Here is a 14,759-nt window from a genome sequence, read left to right on the forward strand (position 1 = left end):
AATTCGCATATTTTTTTTGCCAAATTCGCATTATTTCGATATTTCGAACGGGTGAAAAATGTGTCCAGACATCACTGCACATTCCTAAACATAATTTCGCAGCAATTACCATTTTTCACAGTTTTGGCGTTTGCGAAAAATCAATGTACCTAATAATTGGAAATTACTTTCTGGCCACCTCTTGTATAAATCAGTAGATGGAAAGTGAAAATTTAGCAGGGCTGGCAGAGAAAAGTCAATTCTTGAAGGAAGTGATTTGCTTCTATGATTGAATGATTCGAGTAAATATGATATTAAAATATTTACGTATTTATTATTAGTATTTTATTTCATAATATTGGACATTAACTTCACTCAGTGAGAGATTTAAGACCATCTCTCACGAGATTAAACAGAGAGGACAGAGAGTGGCGTTAATTTCATTCCAATACTAGTGTTGGAGTAAATTTGAGGTTGGGAGCATGCACTTGCCAATTTTTATAACGTTCACCAATGCAGATTTGTGTTTCACTTATTCATAATGGTATTCAATATATATCCCGTTTGGTTGAATTCTTCTTGATATCTAAGAATATTGCAATGTCATTGTAAACGTATGTTAACTTGTGCGAAACCAGTAATACGTCAGGATGATAAAAGAAAGCCTTAGTAAGCACTGCTAAATTCAATAAGGTAAAGTGAGCCAGAAGAGTAATAAAATTCCAACAGCATATTTGCAGTCTAAAGCTCTTCTTGTTTATGCATGCAATTTCTGTCGCATGTTGTAGTGAGATACTTTGTCGGGTGGCGATATTCGACAAAAATCGTATGTATCAATGGAACATATTTGTTTCCATGTTCATTCAGTTTGCCCAACAAAAAGCCTTACTACGACGTCCGACAACTATCGGACAGCGCCACCCGCTCTTATCCCCTCCATCAGTTGACAAGTCCCCTTACTACTCCCATACGGACAAGAAAAAATGATAATTCAATGCATTTTCCACGTAATATTTAGAGGCTTAACCTTTACTCCTCCGATGAAACCAACCATATGGTATCATCAGAGTAAGGTAGTACTGGCCCGATGATACCATATGGTATCATGGTGCTGATTACAAAATGAATGTGCTTTTTGGACCTTCATACTCTTATGTTTGGGTGGAAACTCTGACACAGGTCTGGAGCAAGCCTGGGAAATTCATATTGATGACCAACCTCGCCCCTCTCCGCAACATATCCATGCCACATTTCCGAACAGTTTTTCACATTTTGGCTTATTATTCAACTTGTATGCCACCCAGGAACATGAAACATGTTTCAATCTCTTTGGAAACGTCCATTCTTTGAAGAGAATACTAACATTTGCGCCTTCTCCCCAGAATGGTGGGAGAAGAGGAGGTAAACTCCAGATTTTTTTTTTTTTTTTTTTTTTTTTCCAATGAAATTCGGTGATCGCGCCCCCAAACACCCTTCCTCGGTTTGGTGTTCTGAATTGTACACAGTTGCATGCTATGATGTTTTAGCTGCAAACCAAAACTTATCCGAAGTAGATTGCTCCCATAGTACCAGAGTTATTACAATTTTCCTCCAAACATGCAAATTCCCTATTTTTCGTAAAAAAAAAAATAAATACATTTTGGATTATTATTCAACTTGTATGACATCAAAGAACATGAAACATGTTTCATTCTCTTGAGAAATGTCCATTCTTTGAAAAGAATACTAAAGTTCGCACCTGCTTCCCAAATAGCGGGAGAAGAGGGGGTAAACTCCATATTTTTATGTTTTTTTTTTTTTTTTCCAATGAAATTCGGTGGTCGCGCCCCCAAACCCCCTTCCTCGGTTTGGTGTTCTGAATTGAACACAGTTGCATGCTATGATGTTTTAGCTGCAAACCAAAACTTATCCGAAGTAGATTGCTCCCATAGTACCAGAGTTATTACAATTTTCCTCCAAACATGCAAATTCCCTATTTTTCGTAAAAAAAAAAATACATTTTGGCATATTATTCAACTTGTATGACACCAAAGAACATGAAATATGTTTCATTCTCTTGAGAAATGTCCATTCTTTGAAAAGAATACTAAAGTTCGCACCTGCTTCCCAAATAGCAGGAGAAGAGGGGGTAAACTCCAGATTTTTATGTTTTTTACATTGAAATTCGGTAGTCGCTCCCCCCCCCAAACCCCCTTTCCTCGGTTCGGCGTTCTGAATTGTTCACGGTTTCATGCTCTGTTGTTTTAGCTGCAAAACAAAACTTATCTGAAGTAGATTGCTCCCATAGTGCCCAAGTTATAACAATTTTTCTCCAAAAATGCAAGTTACCTATTTTTCGTAAGAAACAGTTTCACATTTTGGCTTATTATTCAACTTGTATGGCACCCAGCAGCATGAAACGTGTTTCATTCTCTTGAGAAATGTCCATTCTTTGAAAATGTAGCAAACTCGATATTTTTGTTTTTTCTATTGAAATTCAGGGGTTGCACCCCCCCCCCCAAACCCCCCTTCCTCGGTTCGGCGTTCTGAATTATACACGGTTGCATGCTATGATGTTCTATTTGCAAAACAAAACATATCCGAAGTAGATTGCTCCGTTAGTGCCCGAGTTATAACAATTTTCCTCCAAAAATGCAAATTACGTATTTTTCGTAAAAAAATAATAATCACATTGTGGCTTATTATTCAACTTGTATGGCACCCAAGAACATAAAACATGTTTCATTCTCTTGAGTAATGTCCATTCTTTGAAAATACTAAAGTTCGCGCCTTCTCGCCAAAATAGCGGGAGAAGAGGGGGCAAACTCCAGATTTTTGTTTTTTCCATTGAAATTCAGGGGTTGCACCCCCCCCCCCAAGCCCCCCTTCCTCGGTCCGGTGTTCTGAATTGTACACCGTTGCATGCGCTGATGTTTTAGCTGCAAAATAAAAGTTATCCGAAGTAGATTGCTCCCATAGTGCCCGAGTTATAACAATTTTCGTCAGAAGAGTGTTCGAAGTCAATGAAGACGAAATTCCCTGACATTTCCCTGACTTTTTTTGACACCTCAAATTCCCTGACTTTTCCCGGTTTTCCAGGTCTGTCGCCACCCTGGATCAGCACCATGCTTGGGCAGCCCTTTGCTCTTTTGGCCCAAATATGCATTTTAATGGCATTTAGATGTGCCCTTAGAAAATAATTCCATGCCCCTCGTTTATTCACTCATTTTACCTTGCCCCATCACTTTACAACATATGAGTTACGCAATATGCATAGAGAAAACATTCTCTGCCTCACGTAGAAGAATCATTTATCCCAACTTTGGCCCCCTCTCCCCCCACACAATATATTTCACACAAATATTTTTCCGTCAGTGAGTAAAATATCGCCCTATCTGCCCATAGCTTGTGCATTTTCAGCGTCATTCTGTAACCAAAATATATAGCGTCCGTGAAAAAACTTCAGATTGAAAATAATCGAACTTGATCCAATCATATTTCCTTAGGAATTTAAATGAATTTTCATTGAAGAAAAAGAACAATTGTTATCCGTTATGGAAAATCATTTTTTTTTCCATTTTCAACGCAAAAAAGAAGAAAGGTAAAGTTTTTACAAACAAGTTCCCCCCTCTCTTTTTTTCGTTCCTGTCAACTAGGAAGGATTCCGTAAATGTGTGGGCAAAGAAGCGAATGGTGATCGAGTCCAGTTGCCAATTTTCCACTCGCGTTTTTGTGGAGGGGAAGGGCGAACAAAGACACCCCAGTCACACACATTGTGTCCAAACTCTACGCAAGGCATCATTTAGAGAGCAACGGTTTTGCAACAGTGCATTTGTTGTCTGAACCTGCGGCAGAAGGATCGGCCCATTTCATCTTCACAGGGAATACAGGAAGCGCTGTTTTCCCTTCCTGTCCCTTACGGGAGGTATGACAAATGCAACTTGTGCACCATCCCCCACACTCTTGGGAACCAACCTCTTCCCTTCCTCCTCTAGCATGAAAACCTAAAAGTTCAAGGTCACGTGGGGAATGCGAAAGCAAAAAAGAGAGAGAGAGAGAGAGAGAGAGAGAGAGAGAGAGAGAGAGAGAGAGAGAGAGAGAGAGAGAGAGAGAGAGAGAGAGAGAGAGAGAGAGAGAGAGAGAGAGAGAGAGAGAGAGAGAGAGAGAGAGAGAGAGAGAGAGAGAGTGAGTGAGTGAGTGAGTGAGTGAGTGAGTGAGTGAGAGAGTGAGAGAGTGAGAGAGTGAGAGAGTGAGAGAGTGAGTGAGAGAGTGAGAGAGTGAGAGAGTGAGTGAGTGAGTGAGTGAGTGAGTGAGAGTGAGAGTGAGAGTGAGAGAGAGAGAGTGAGTGTGAGTGAGAGTGAGAGAGAGAGAGAGTGAGTGTGAGTGTGAGAGAGAGAGAGAGAGAGAGAGAGAGAGAGTGAGTGAGTGAGTGAGTGAGTGAGTGAGTGAGTGAGTGAGTGAGTGAGTGAGTGAGTGAGTGAGTGAGTGAGAGAGAGTGAGAGAGAGTGAGCGAGTGTCGCTTGGTCAACAGAACAGATTTCTGGCAAACTTTAAAACATCGTCTCAGCTCGGAGAACATATAAAGGTTAAAAGGGAGAATCCCCGGAAGATACCCACCTCCACTCGCATACATTCGAGGGCATGAGCTTATGTTCTGGTGTCTAAAAAGGCCAGAACATCTTATCATGGAATATCATTTACCGTTTTCTTTTCATTGTGACTTTATTTTGTTGAAAAAAAAAATACATACAGATCTAGTCCTGCATGTTACAATGTAATCTGCAGAATCTGGTACGAGGGTTGTTTGGTAGTCCAGAACAAGCCCGGTTTCCAAACTTTGTTAATGTGATACTTGTTTTGTGGTTGTTTTCTTAGGTATGTAGTGTGTGTTTCAGTACATGTGTTTGTCTGAAAGTGTCAGGGGTTGAGTGGGTAAATGTGGCATTGTGTGGACATGTTCTCATGTTGTATTGTTGTTTGGTGTGTTTATGTGTGTGTAGTTTTGTTTATGTGTAAGTGTCTGAATGGAGAGTGAAAGTTATTTGATTAAAAATAATGAAGGCAGGGAGAAGTTAATCAAATAAGAGGGTTAAGAATTTGGATTGTGGCTTAAGTATGAAGTGTGATAATAGTGGGAGATATATGTCTAATAATTCTAAATGACTAAACTACTCACTCGAGCTACTTTCCTATGACTTTCTCGCATATTGATGAGGTAATCAGCATTGACACAAACAACATCTCCAGCCACTGGACTTCCAACGAAGAAACCAACAGTTTTTGGGTTCCCATCAATTCCAGTGCGCACGTTAAATTCATCTTTGTTACGATATGCATCTATTACAGGCTGCAAAATAAAAACATGCAAACTATTTTAATATTATATCTTGTTTAGACCCATTTTTCAATTAATTAATGTACATATATGGGAAACAGTGGACATAATGAGTTTAGTATGAAAGAATTGTAATTAAATGACATTAAAATACACAAAAATTTTGTAATGTTTCATACTTATCCAGTTGTGTGGTCCTGGTTAGGCAATGCAAGAGAATGCTCATAAAACATTACCAGTGACTTATTGTGTTCTAATTTAAATTGAAAAATACATTTACAACATGGAATGACATGGTCAATTTACATAAACAATTAAATGACCAAAATCTGATAATGATATTAGTTACTGCATTATTTTTAAATGCTGAACACAGCTGCAAGTCTTCTATAGCATTATATTGCACATAAGCATAAAATTGTAACTAGAGTCGAGCCAAGCTAACTCACACTGTGGGACCCACCTTTATGGCAGAGACCCACTGTTGCAGCATTTACCAATGAAGATTCTTGCAGCCAAAGTGATGATTAGGCCTACCGCTGTCCCCCTGTTTGGTCCGAAATCGGCAACCTTAGAATCCCTCCACCCAGCAGCCAGCAGGAAAGCAGGTTTTTGTCAAAAATAAGCATTCTGCTCTGTGAATGAGGGCCAGGAATTGGCGTGGCCCATGTGTAAATGTCTAAAAATTATGATCGTAACATTATTCAATCCATTTTTTTCTTACCAAAAATTTTAAATTATTATTATGGTCTGAAATCATTTCTGAAAATATGATACACTATTCTAGTACCACATATGTTGACAATGTAAGAAAAAATACAATCAAAATCCTGTTCCTTTCTCTATCTTTCTATTTCAGTTATTACACTTTGCTTTGGTTAGTTGCAAGAATAACCTGATTTTGCCAGCAAGCAGTTCGATTCCAGCTGCACTTACCGATGGCTTAACATTTTCCAAATAGCAAGGCAAACCTTGCTTTATATAATTCACTTTTGTATTGGTTTTACGTAAGTCTGCTGCAAATTGCTTCAACACATTTCTACAGTGCCTATATTTCATCTGTAGTTGCTCTGGGTAGGGAATATCATGAAAAGGGGTCACAGCTTTTGCAAGAGCCTCGTATTGATTTTCAGCAGTCACTGGTATTTTCTCTTCTTCCACCTGCGAAAAACAATTAATAAGATAATTTCATAGCAATTATGGTTTGGGAATTATTATACGAAAAATATTTTGAAAGCAACAAAAATGTATGATGAAATTCTATTTATGAGATACCTAGTGGGAAAACTAACATGTTTTACTGCCATCTGTGCAAAATGCAAACTCTCTGTAATTTGCAGTTACAAAAATATTTTGAAGAAAATTACAGTAATGCAATTCAATAAAATTTACAGCACACATTGTACTTGGCACCCTATATCTGGATAACAACCCATTTTCTGTAATATCAGGGTAACTTACCAGTAGACAGTTTAAACACATGTTGATTGTACAGTTACAGACACTTCTAGGTTAAGATGATCTGTTTGAAGATCACTTCAATCCATAAGTGTGTGACTGTACCACTGTTATCTATAGCTGCAATCTAGAACACCTGAAGATTTATCTATACCCTTTGTATGTTAGCAACAGTCAAAGTACAGTTATTCATTGAATGGAATATTATAGATACAGAGAAATATGAAATGCATGAAAACATTGAGATCAACTACTATAAAAAATTCCAAACATTAAAAGTTAACTATTTTAAATCCTTTCAGCAAGCAGAGTAAACAAATGAGCATAACCTTCAAACTTAATATTACCAAAATAATATTTGACTTTACAAATAGGCTTCAAAAGAAGTTTCAACAATATTCGTTTAAAGAGTGAAACATAATTTGATTTGCTTTATTTTAATTCCTTTTTTGTGCCACTCTTGGCTAATTTGCGAAGATGGGGATGAGTGATGATGTGATGAATGGACACTCACAAATATCCATGCCCAGGCTAGGATTCGAACCCGGGACCCCTGGCATCGTAGCACGATGTGCGAACCACTCCGCCACAGGGACCGGCAAGAGTGAAACATAAGAAACAAATCAAGAATATATGTAACTTCATGTGTACATGTGATTTGTACAACACCAACAAACTTTCATAGCATCCAGGAGGGCATTTTGCTTGCTGAGAGTATTAGTCTGCCAATAGAGGAACAGATTCATGGTTGCCACTAATGTTTTTTATCTTACAAAAGGATATGCATGGTATCTGCATGAACTGCTGGTATATGATACTGTTTCCATAGCATATACCCCCTCCCCTTCACACACACACACACAGTCAGACATAAAATTTACCTGGGTTTCCTGAGAAACATGAGAATTATCCTCTTTAATCTTTCCACGTTCTTCATTCTTTGCGAGTTTAGATTCTTCGACTTGGAGATTCCATTGCACATCCCCTTCATCTTTCTTATTCTCAACTACACGTTTCCATGCGATGACACTGAAAAAGGTACCAAATTGTTTGAAAAATGCTAATGAAAACTACATTCCTAGTACAACATCTCTGCACAATTAAGAGCTAGTTACATGTTTTTCATTGGGCAACGCATAGTCAGTATGAAGGCAAACATGTCACCTTTCATCCCCCATTACTTTGTAGACTGAGGTCTATCCAAGAAGAAGTACACTATTATCCAAGGTCCCGAAATGAGATTAAGTCATGGCAGGCTTCCCCAATGGCACAGTGGAAACACAACTGCCTTGTAATGAATGAGTCCAGGTTTGACATCCAGTGGAGGTGCAATGAACAATGTTTGGGATCTCATTTTCAACTGTAGGTCTACTTCCAATTAGAGAAACTAAGCATGAACTAGTATACTTAAAACAAACTTTGAATTCATGGCAATTTACATTGAAGGCAATTGTATGTATGTATATATCTGCGCATGCACACATGTGTGTGTAAAGAATAATTGGTTAATAGCGTTAAATGAAAATATCAGCAGTGACATATTAACTTGAAGGCCACAGCCTATGCTACAGGATTTTTGGGAGGTATAAAATTATAGAGAGCTCTACAAACCTAGTCAGCATCTGTTGTGTACCATCGTTGAAAAATTATTCCACAATGTTATAATTACTTTTGTATGTAATTTGGATTATTCCATTCCTTATATCATGAGAGTATCCACCCATTCTCACCTCACCATCATGGTTAACCAGAGGGAAACAATTGGTTGACAATTACCAGACTGTGATGTGGAGGCATATAGTGGACTTAAAACAAAAAAGTAAACTGAAAAAACCCAATTACCAGACTGCCAAATACATTTACAAGGGAGAGTCGCAGGTTCGACTCCTGGCTTGGGCATGGATGTTTGTGAGTGTCTATACATCAATTTCATCATATCATCGCTCATCCCCATCTTTGCAAATTAGCCAAAAGTGGCACAAAAAGCAAAGTAAAATAAAATAAAGCAAATCAAACCAAAATTTACAAGGGGGGACCCAAAAGAAATCGGAGTTTTGTAATAAAAAATTGTGTATTTATTTTTAGGTGTTACAAATTTAATCTCCTTCAAAGTACTGTCCATTTGATGCAATGCACTGGTCTAAATGTATTTTCCACTTTTCAAAGCAGTCCTGAAACTCTTGCAAAGTGACGCCTTTTAATGCCTCAGTCGTTTTTTTCTTCACACCTCTTCCACGTTTGGAAAACGTTTTCCTTTGAGGACATTTTTCATTCGGGGGAATAAAAAGAAATCACATGGAGTGAGGCCAGGTGAATATGGCAGGTAGATAAGCTTGGTCATGCTGTTTTTGATTAAAAATTATTTCACACTGAAGGCTTTGTGCACTGGCGTATTGTCATGGTGAAGCAACCACTCCCCACTTTGCCACACATTTGCAATTCCTTGCTCAAAATCAATTGGCAGGAACTCCAGGACACACAAGACAAATCAAAAATTTCATCAATTGTTCTGCAATGGTCTTCCAAGATCAGTTCATCAATTCTCGCAATGATATCTTTCATTCGGGAGGTCGAGGGTCGCCCTAAGCAAGGTTGGTCTGCAAGTGACAATTCACAATTCCTGAAGTGGAAAAACTACTCATAAACTTGTGGTTTCCCCAGAGCAGCTTCCTTGTAAGCTGTTTCAAACATTACAACTGCTTCCCCTGCCATTTTTCTAACAGAAAACAGAATTTCACAGCTGCACATTGTTCAAACTTTTCAGCCATCACAAAAATCGACGAACAAGTAAGAGGCGTTTAACAAAAAAATGTACTATGTGGTACCACTTCACTCGACGGCGCTGGTTGGCATGTACTACAACGAGCCTGCCCACTAGACAATGTTTCAGATTTCTTTTGGTTCCCCCCTTCCCTCGTATGATAATCTTAGGAAGTGGTGAATCTTCATTTAAAAAATAAAAAGATAGAAACCTCTTCGAAGTTTTAGTTTTGGGAAATTCCATGAAAATGTAAACTCTCAAGAGAAGATTCTTAACTTCTATTAATATAATTCATTATAAATTATTGAAAGTGAATTAACTCCTCTAAAAGGATTTCCAATAAACAAATGTACAAAAATGTACAATCCTATAAATTTGGCAAAATATGTCTTACTTTTTCTTATTGTTTGAATACTTTATAAAAAGATCAATACCAATCTTACTATTAAAACTTAATAAATTTAATGAAAACAAATAAACTGAAAATTGAGCCTATACATTTACACATATAAAAAGTAGCTACATCAAAAGTTTTATAGCACATGTGTATATGTGAACTATTTGATAGAAATTCCTACTTCCTACTTATAGATCATGGACCTCCCTGAAAACATAATGGTAATGTTGTTCTTTGTAACCAAGGGTTCCTGGTTTAAATACCCAATGGAAGCACATAGTGGTTCAAGTTACATTTCAGCCTATTAGTGCATAAAATGGACTTAAACTAATGGACAACACTGAATAATAATCAGACTTGAACATTCTCTCTTCCAATCAGAATCCAGGGTAACTGACTGGTATAATATACTGATTTTTTTATATAAATTTAACCATATTGGGATATATGGTACACTGTTTTAATTATACCAGCAGTTGTAGAAGATATAATTGAGGACTAAAAGTGGTAAACGTTGTAAGTGAAAAAAACGAAAGTGTTGGGAAATCGCATCGTTCCGCACATCAGCCCGTATGAACGTTCACACTAGTGACCTCTTTACATGCCCTTTGAACTACTTAGAGTGCTACCAGCCACTTTTCACATTTCACAGCTTAACGTGGAAAACGGTGTTTGAATTATTGTTGCACTTTACCAATTTTAGTCTTCAATTATCATTCACTTTCTGGTAAAATAATCCGTTGTTACATCTTGATGACCATAGAGGGTTTTGTGGAAAATCTTTAGAAAAGAACTGCAAAGAATTTTGGGGTATTTTGGTTTTGGTAGTGTGTGTGTGTGTTGATAAATCAATGTGTAGTACAAATACTTTGCTAGGATGTTTCCAGTGAGAAATATTAAGGTGTTTACTAGTATAACAGGTTTTACATTCAGCATGCATGAAAGGAGTGATCACACAGATTCCGCCCTCCCCCCCCCCCCCCCTGGAACTACCGTCAGCCCCCTTGACATTAGGTAAAACTATATTGTGTAATTTGTTTGCAGTGAAGTGAAAATGTAGACAGCAGATATTATTTTGCTCTCAACTTCGGTGAAGAATAAATGCAGGGAGCAAGAACAGTGGCCGCGGTGGCTCAGTCGGTAATGCGTCTGACTACCATGCTAAAGGTCCCGGGTTCAATCCCCGGCCAGTTCAAATCTGGGAACTTTTCTAACGATGGAAAACGGCGCCCACCCAGTGTCGAATAACATGGGTACCTGGGGGAAACCCTGGGGGGTAAAGGCAGTCAGGGGCATGATGCTGATCACATCACCCCCACTCACGACCGGATCAAGAGAGTGTGGGGCGTTACCCCCACACCCCCTATACGCCTTCATGGTGTGGTGCTATACACAGGGCAGCACTTTACCTTTTTTACCTTTATGAACAGCAGCTATTACATTCGTTCATCTTATTTATAAGAAGTCTAAATAGTGGCAAGCATTTAGGAGATTCTCTTCTCTAGACTTCAGAAAGTTCCTTCACAGAGGAGCTTCTTTATCTGTACCTTCATTGCCCCTGTTGCGACTTCCCATTTATACAGAAATCTGTGACTTTGATGTCATTATGCAAATTCTCTCCACATCTGCGTCAAAGGTTAACAGCTCACAAGTTTTGGGAACGAAGGGGGAGTTTTAATGTTTTGGCCTGGGAGTGGAACGTATGCAATATGATTGAATATTGTCCATCTTTTCTTGGGTGATATAAATATCTGCATCATCAAACATAGTATGGAGTGTGTAGTAAAGGATGGTTTCAGTATCAGCCAATTAACACTTCAAGCGATATTTTAAAAGATATAGAGAAAATATAGTATTTGTGTGATATTTCGGTAAAATTTACTATCCGTCAAACACCTATAACTTCTTTGTTTCGTCAATTTTTGACATTCGTACTTACCTATCTGCTTCGCGGAACATTCCTTAAGGTGTATTGACATTTTCTGATCAAAGTAATTGCAATTTTTCACATTACGAGTACTTCTTTCTTATAGTCTTTTCGCTTGCCTGAGACACAATATGGCATGTACATTTTCCTACATAATCGCACGTCGTGCTTGTGTTTTGTCGATTTTCATTCGTTATGCAGTGTTTCAACCTTCGGAACCCAAGAAATACCTGTAAACAAAGCTCATCTCATCTAATTTTTTTTAAAAAAACTTTTTCGCATTGTTTTACGAAGAAAATTGTAATATTCCATGGCTCTATCAATGAATGGTTTTTGGGGCTATCCGTCCTGGAATCGGTGGGAAATTTAAACTAAAAAATTATTTTCGTTTGAAATTTTTTTTAGTCCAAATTTCCCACCGATTCCGGTGTCCGCCCCTGGGGTAATTGACCTACCGCTACCGCGGCCCTGCCTCCGCTCCGGCTCTTTCTCTATAGAGTCCCTGTTAAAGGCATGTTAGAAATCGGTCGGAGTCACCTGCCCCCAAATGAGCCCCAAACTAAAAACAAATCGTTTCCAGGATACGGAAAACTTACCTGAATTTCACCACATCCATGACATGTAATATTAGACATATACCCACAGCCCATTCCTTCTAACGAGTAGCTTACAATCACTGCCACATTTTTGACATTCCTTTCCTTTCTTCACGATGCCGTGTTCAATTACATTAAAAAATCCACTGGATCTTCCACACCCAGTACGAATTTCACCACGCATCCACGACACGTCATGTTTCTAACTTTCGTTGCAAACACAGACAGTTCGAAACACTGGATACCCAATGAACATGAACAAAACACAATCACGACGCGTGATGATGTATGAAGGTGTACACGCCAAAGGCTATTGTCCGTCAGAGAATTAATTTTCAACAAAGAACATGAATTTCCACTATGATACATTCCCACATCACACAAAACACCTTCCAGATGTTAGACAATGCTACAGGAAGTTATTACCGTAAGTAGTTTCTTCAGGGTAAATGTTTACTATCCTTCGGACACCTATAACTTCTGAGTTTCGTCAATTTTTGACATTTGTACTTACCTATCTGCTTCGCGGATCATTTTTTTATCAATTTTTTTTTAAAAAAAAGTGTTTTTGTAACTGAAGAATGTACGTTTCCGCAAATGGTTTGTGGGGCTATGTGTCAATGGTTCGTGGGGCTATGCGAGAATGGTGTGTGGGGCTATGCGAGAATGGTGTGTGGGGCTACGCATATTTTTTTCGAAACCAATTTTTAACTATTGTAACCTATTGTGACCCTACCTAACCTAACCTTACCGGAAATGGTTCGTGGGGCTATGCGTCAATGGTTGAATTTCCGCTATGAAACATTCCCACATCACACAAAACACCTTCCAGATGTTAGACAATACTACAGGAACTTATTACGGTAAGTAGTTTCTTCTGTAGAAATGAAGAAATCGGTCCGAAGGATAGTAAACTAGTACCAAACTATGTTTTCTTAACATAATGTAACCCTACCATAAGAACAATAGCTCCACGGAAGACGCAATTTTCCCAACATGAAAAAAATCAACAGGCAAGACAAGGTATAGTTCTCTTAGCTAAATATTAATTTTCTTTGTATTTATGCTAATGGAACCTAACCTAACAGGCCTAACCTAACCTCGTAGGCATTCCTTGTCTGACGTCAGCAAGATTGTTGTGCGTAAAGGAAGACCATTAATGAATTGCGAAAGAAAGATGGTTCCGAATTGCGGTATAATTTAACAATACAGGGAATTTCTCCAATTTGTTTGAATTTTCGGTTACTTACTAATTTGGGTCTCCTAATCACGAATCTGCACTTAAAATTTGGCGCTCACGTATAAATTTGGCGCAGGTGAATCCGGCCACTTTCTAACATGCCCTTAACAGGGAGTCTATAGATATAGGCAGGAAGCCGGAGCGGAGCGGAGGCGGGGCCGCGATAGCGGTTGGGGGCGGTAGGTCGATTACCCCAGGGGCGGAGCCGGGAACCGGCGGGAAATTCGGAAATCGAGGGTGTGGAAATAAGAACTTAATTTCGATTATTTTGCTATTTCCACGTGTGAGCGCCAAATTTTGACTGCAGATTCGTGATTAGGGGGCCAAAATTAGTGAGTATGCCGAATTTCAAACAAAATGGAGAAATTCCCTGTATTGTAAAATCGCTCCCGAATTGCTGTGTATGGATAATCACCGTGGTAAATCGCAAGGTTATTTTACAAGTTCTACACGTAAATGTACAATTTTAACAAGTGACTGCCAAATATGAACCACAGATATGTCATCAGGACACCGAAATTAGTAAGTAGGCGAAATTGTATGGAAATTGGAGAGTGGTCCGGTATTGTAAACTCATGCCCTGTAAAATTGAAGAAATTTGTCTGATGAATAGTAAATTAGTACCAAACAAGGTTCCATGAAGCAGATAGATAAGTACGAATGTCAAAAATGACGAAACGAAGAAGTTACAGGTATTCGGGGAATAGTAAATTTTTACCCACACAGTAAGTAATCACTAAAACTCCGAAGTATGTGTTAACAGACATAAATAGAAATCAAACTATGAAAAAAAGGGTTGTGCACCACAATTAACCGGAATTAAATAATTGGAATTTGGGCCGATCAGACATTCTTATTTACTTTAACTTAAAAGATACTGTAACCAATTGCAAATTGTGCCAGTGGCGAATAATGGAAGTTTTCTACAATTTCCATGTGTGTATATATAAAACGTACATTCTCATTCTCTCTCGCTCGCATTAGGTGTATTTAAAACCAGCCTATTCTCAAATGAGCGTATAAATCGTGCTATCAATTCCAGTACACAAAACGTGAACTGACGGGTAATCAATACCATTATAAAATT

At 38.4% G+C, this 14,759-nt stretch overlaps 1 protein-coding gene across 3 annotated transcripts in view; it reads right to left on the minus strand.

Annotated features, from left to right (window-relative positions):
• LOC145991515 (tRNA (uracil-5-)-methyltransferase homolog B-like) overlaps positions 1–14,759 on the minus strand; it is a 42,210-nt gene that overhangs the window by 27,125 nt on the left and 326 nt on the right. For 2 of the 3 annotated variants that reach the window (XM_083127545.1, XM_083127538.1), the window contains exons 2-4: positions 7,633–7,780; positions 6,230–6,454; positions 5,135–5,305 (exon numbers count right to left, since the gene is read on the minus strand). In XM_083127545.1, coding sequence (XP_082983671.1) covers positions 5,135–5,305; positions 6,230–6,454; positions 7,633–7,780 — 544 coding nt within the window. Of the gene's footprint in view, positions 1–5,134; positions 5,306–6,229; positions 6,455–7,632; positions 7,781–11,848; positions 11,899–14,759 lie in introns of those variants that run through there. The other variant, XM_083127553.1, reaches the window with a different exon arrangement.

This window comes from Lepisma saccharinum, chromosome 1 (genome assembly GCF_977018435.1).
Source record: "Lepisma saccharinum chromosome 1, izLepSacc3.1, whole genome shotgun sequence".
NCBI lineage: Eukaryota > Metazoa > Arthropoda > Insecta > Zygentoma > Lepismatidae > Lepisma > Lepisma saccharinum.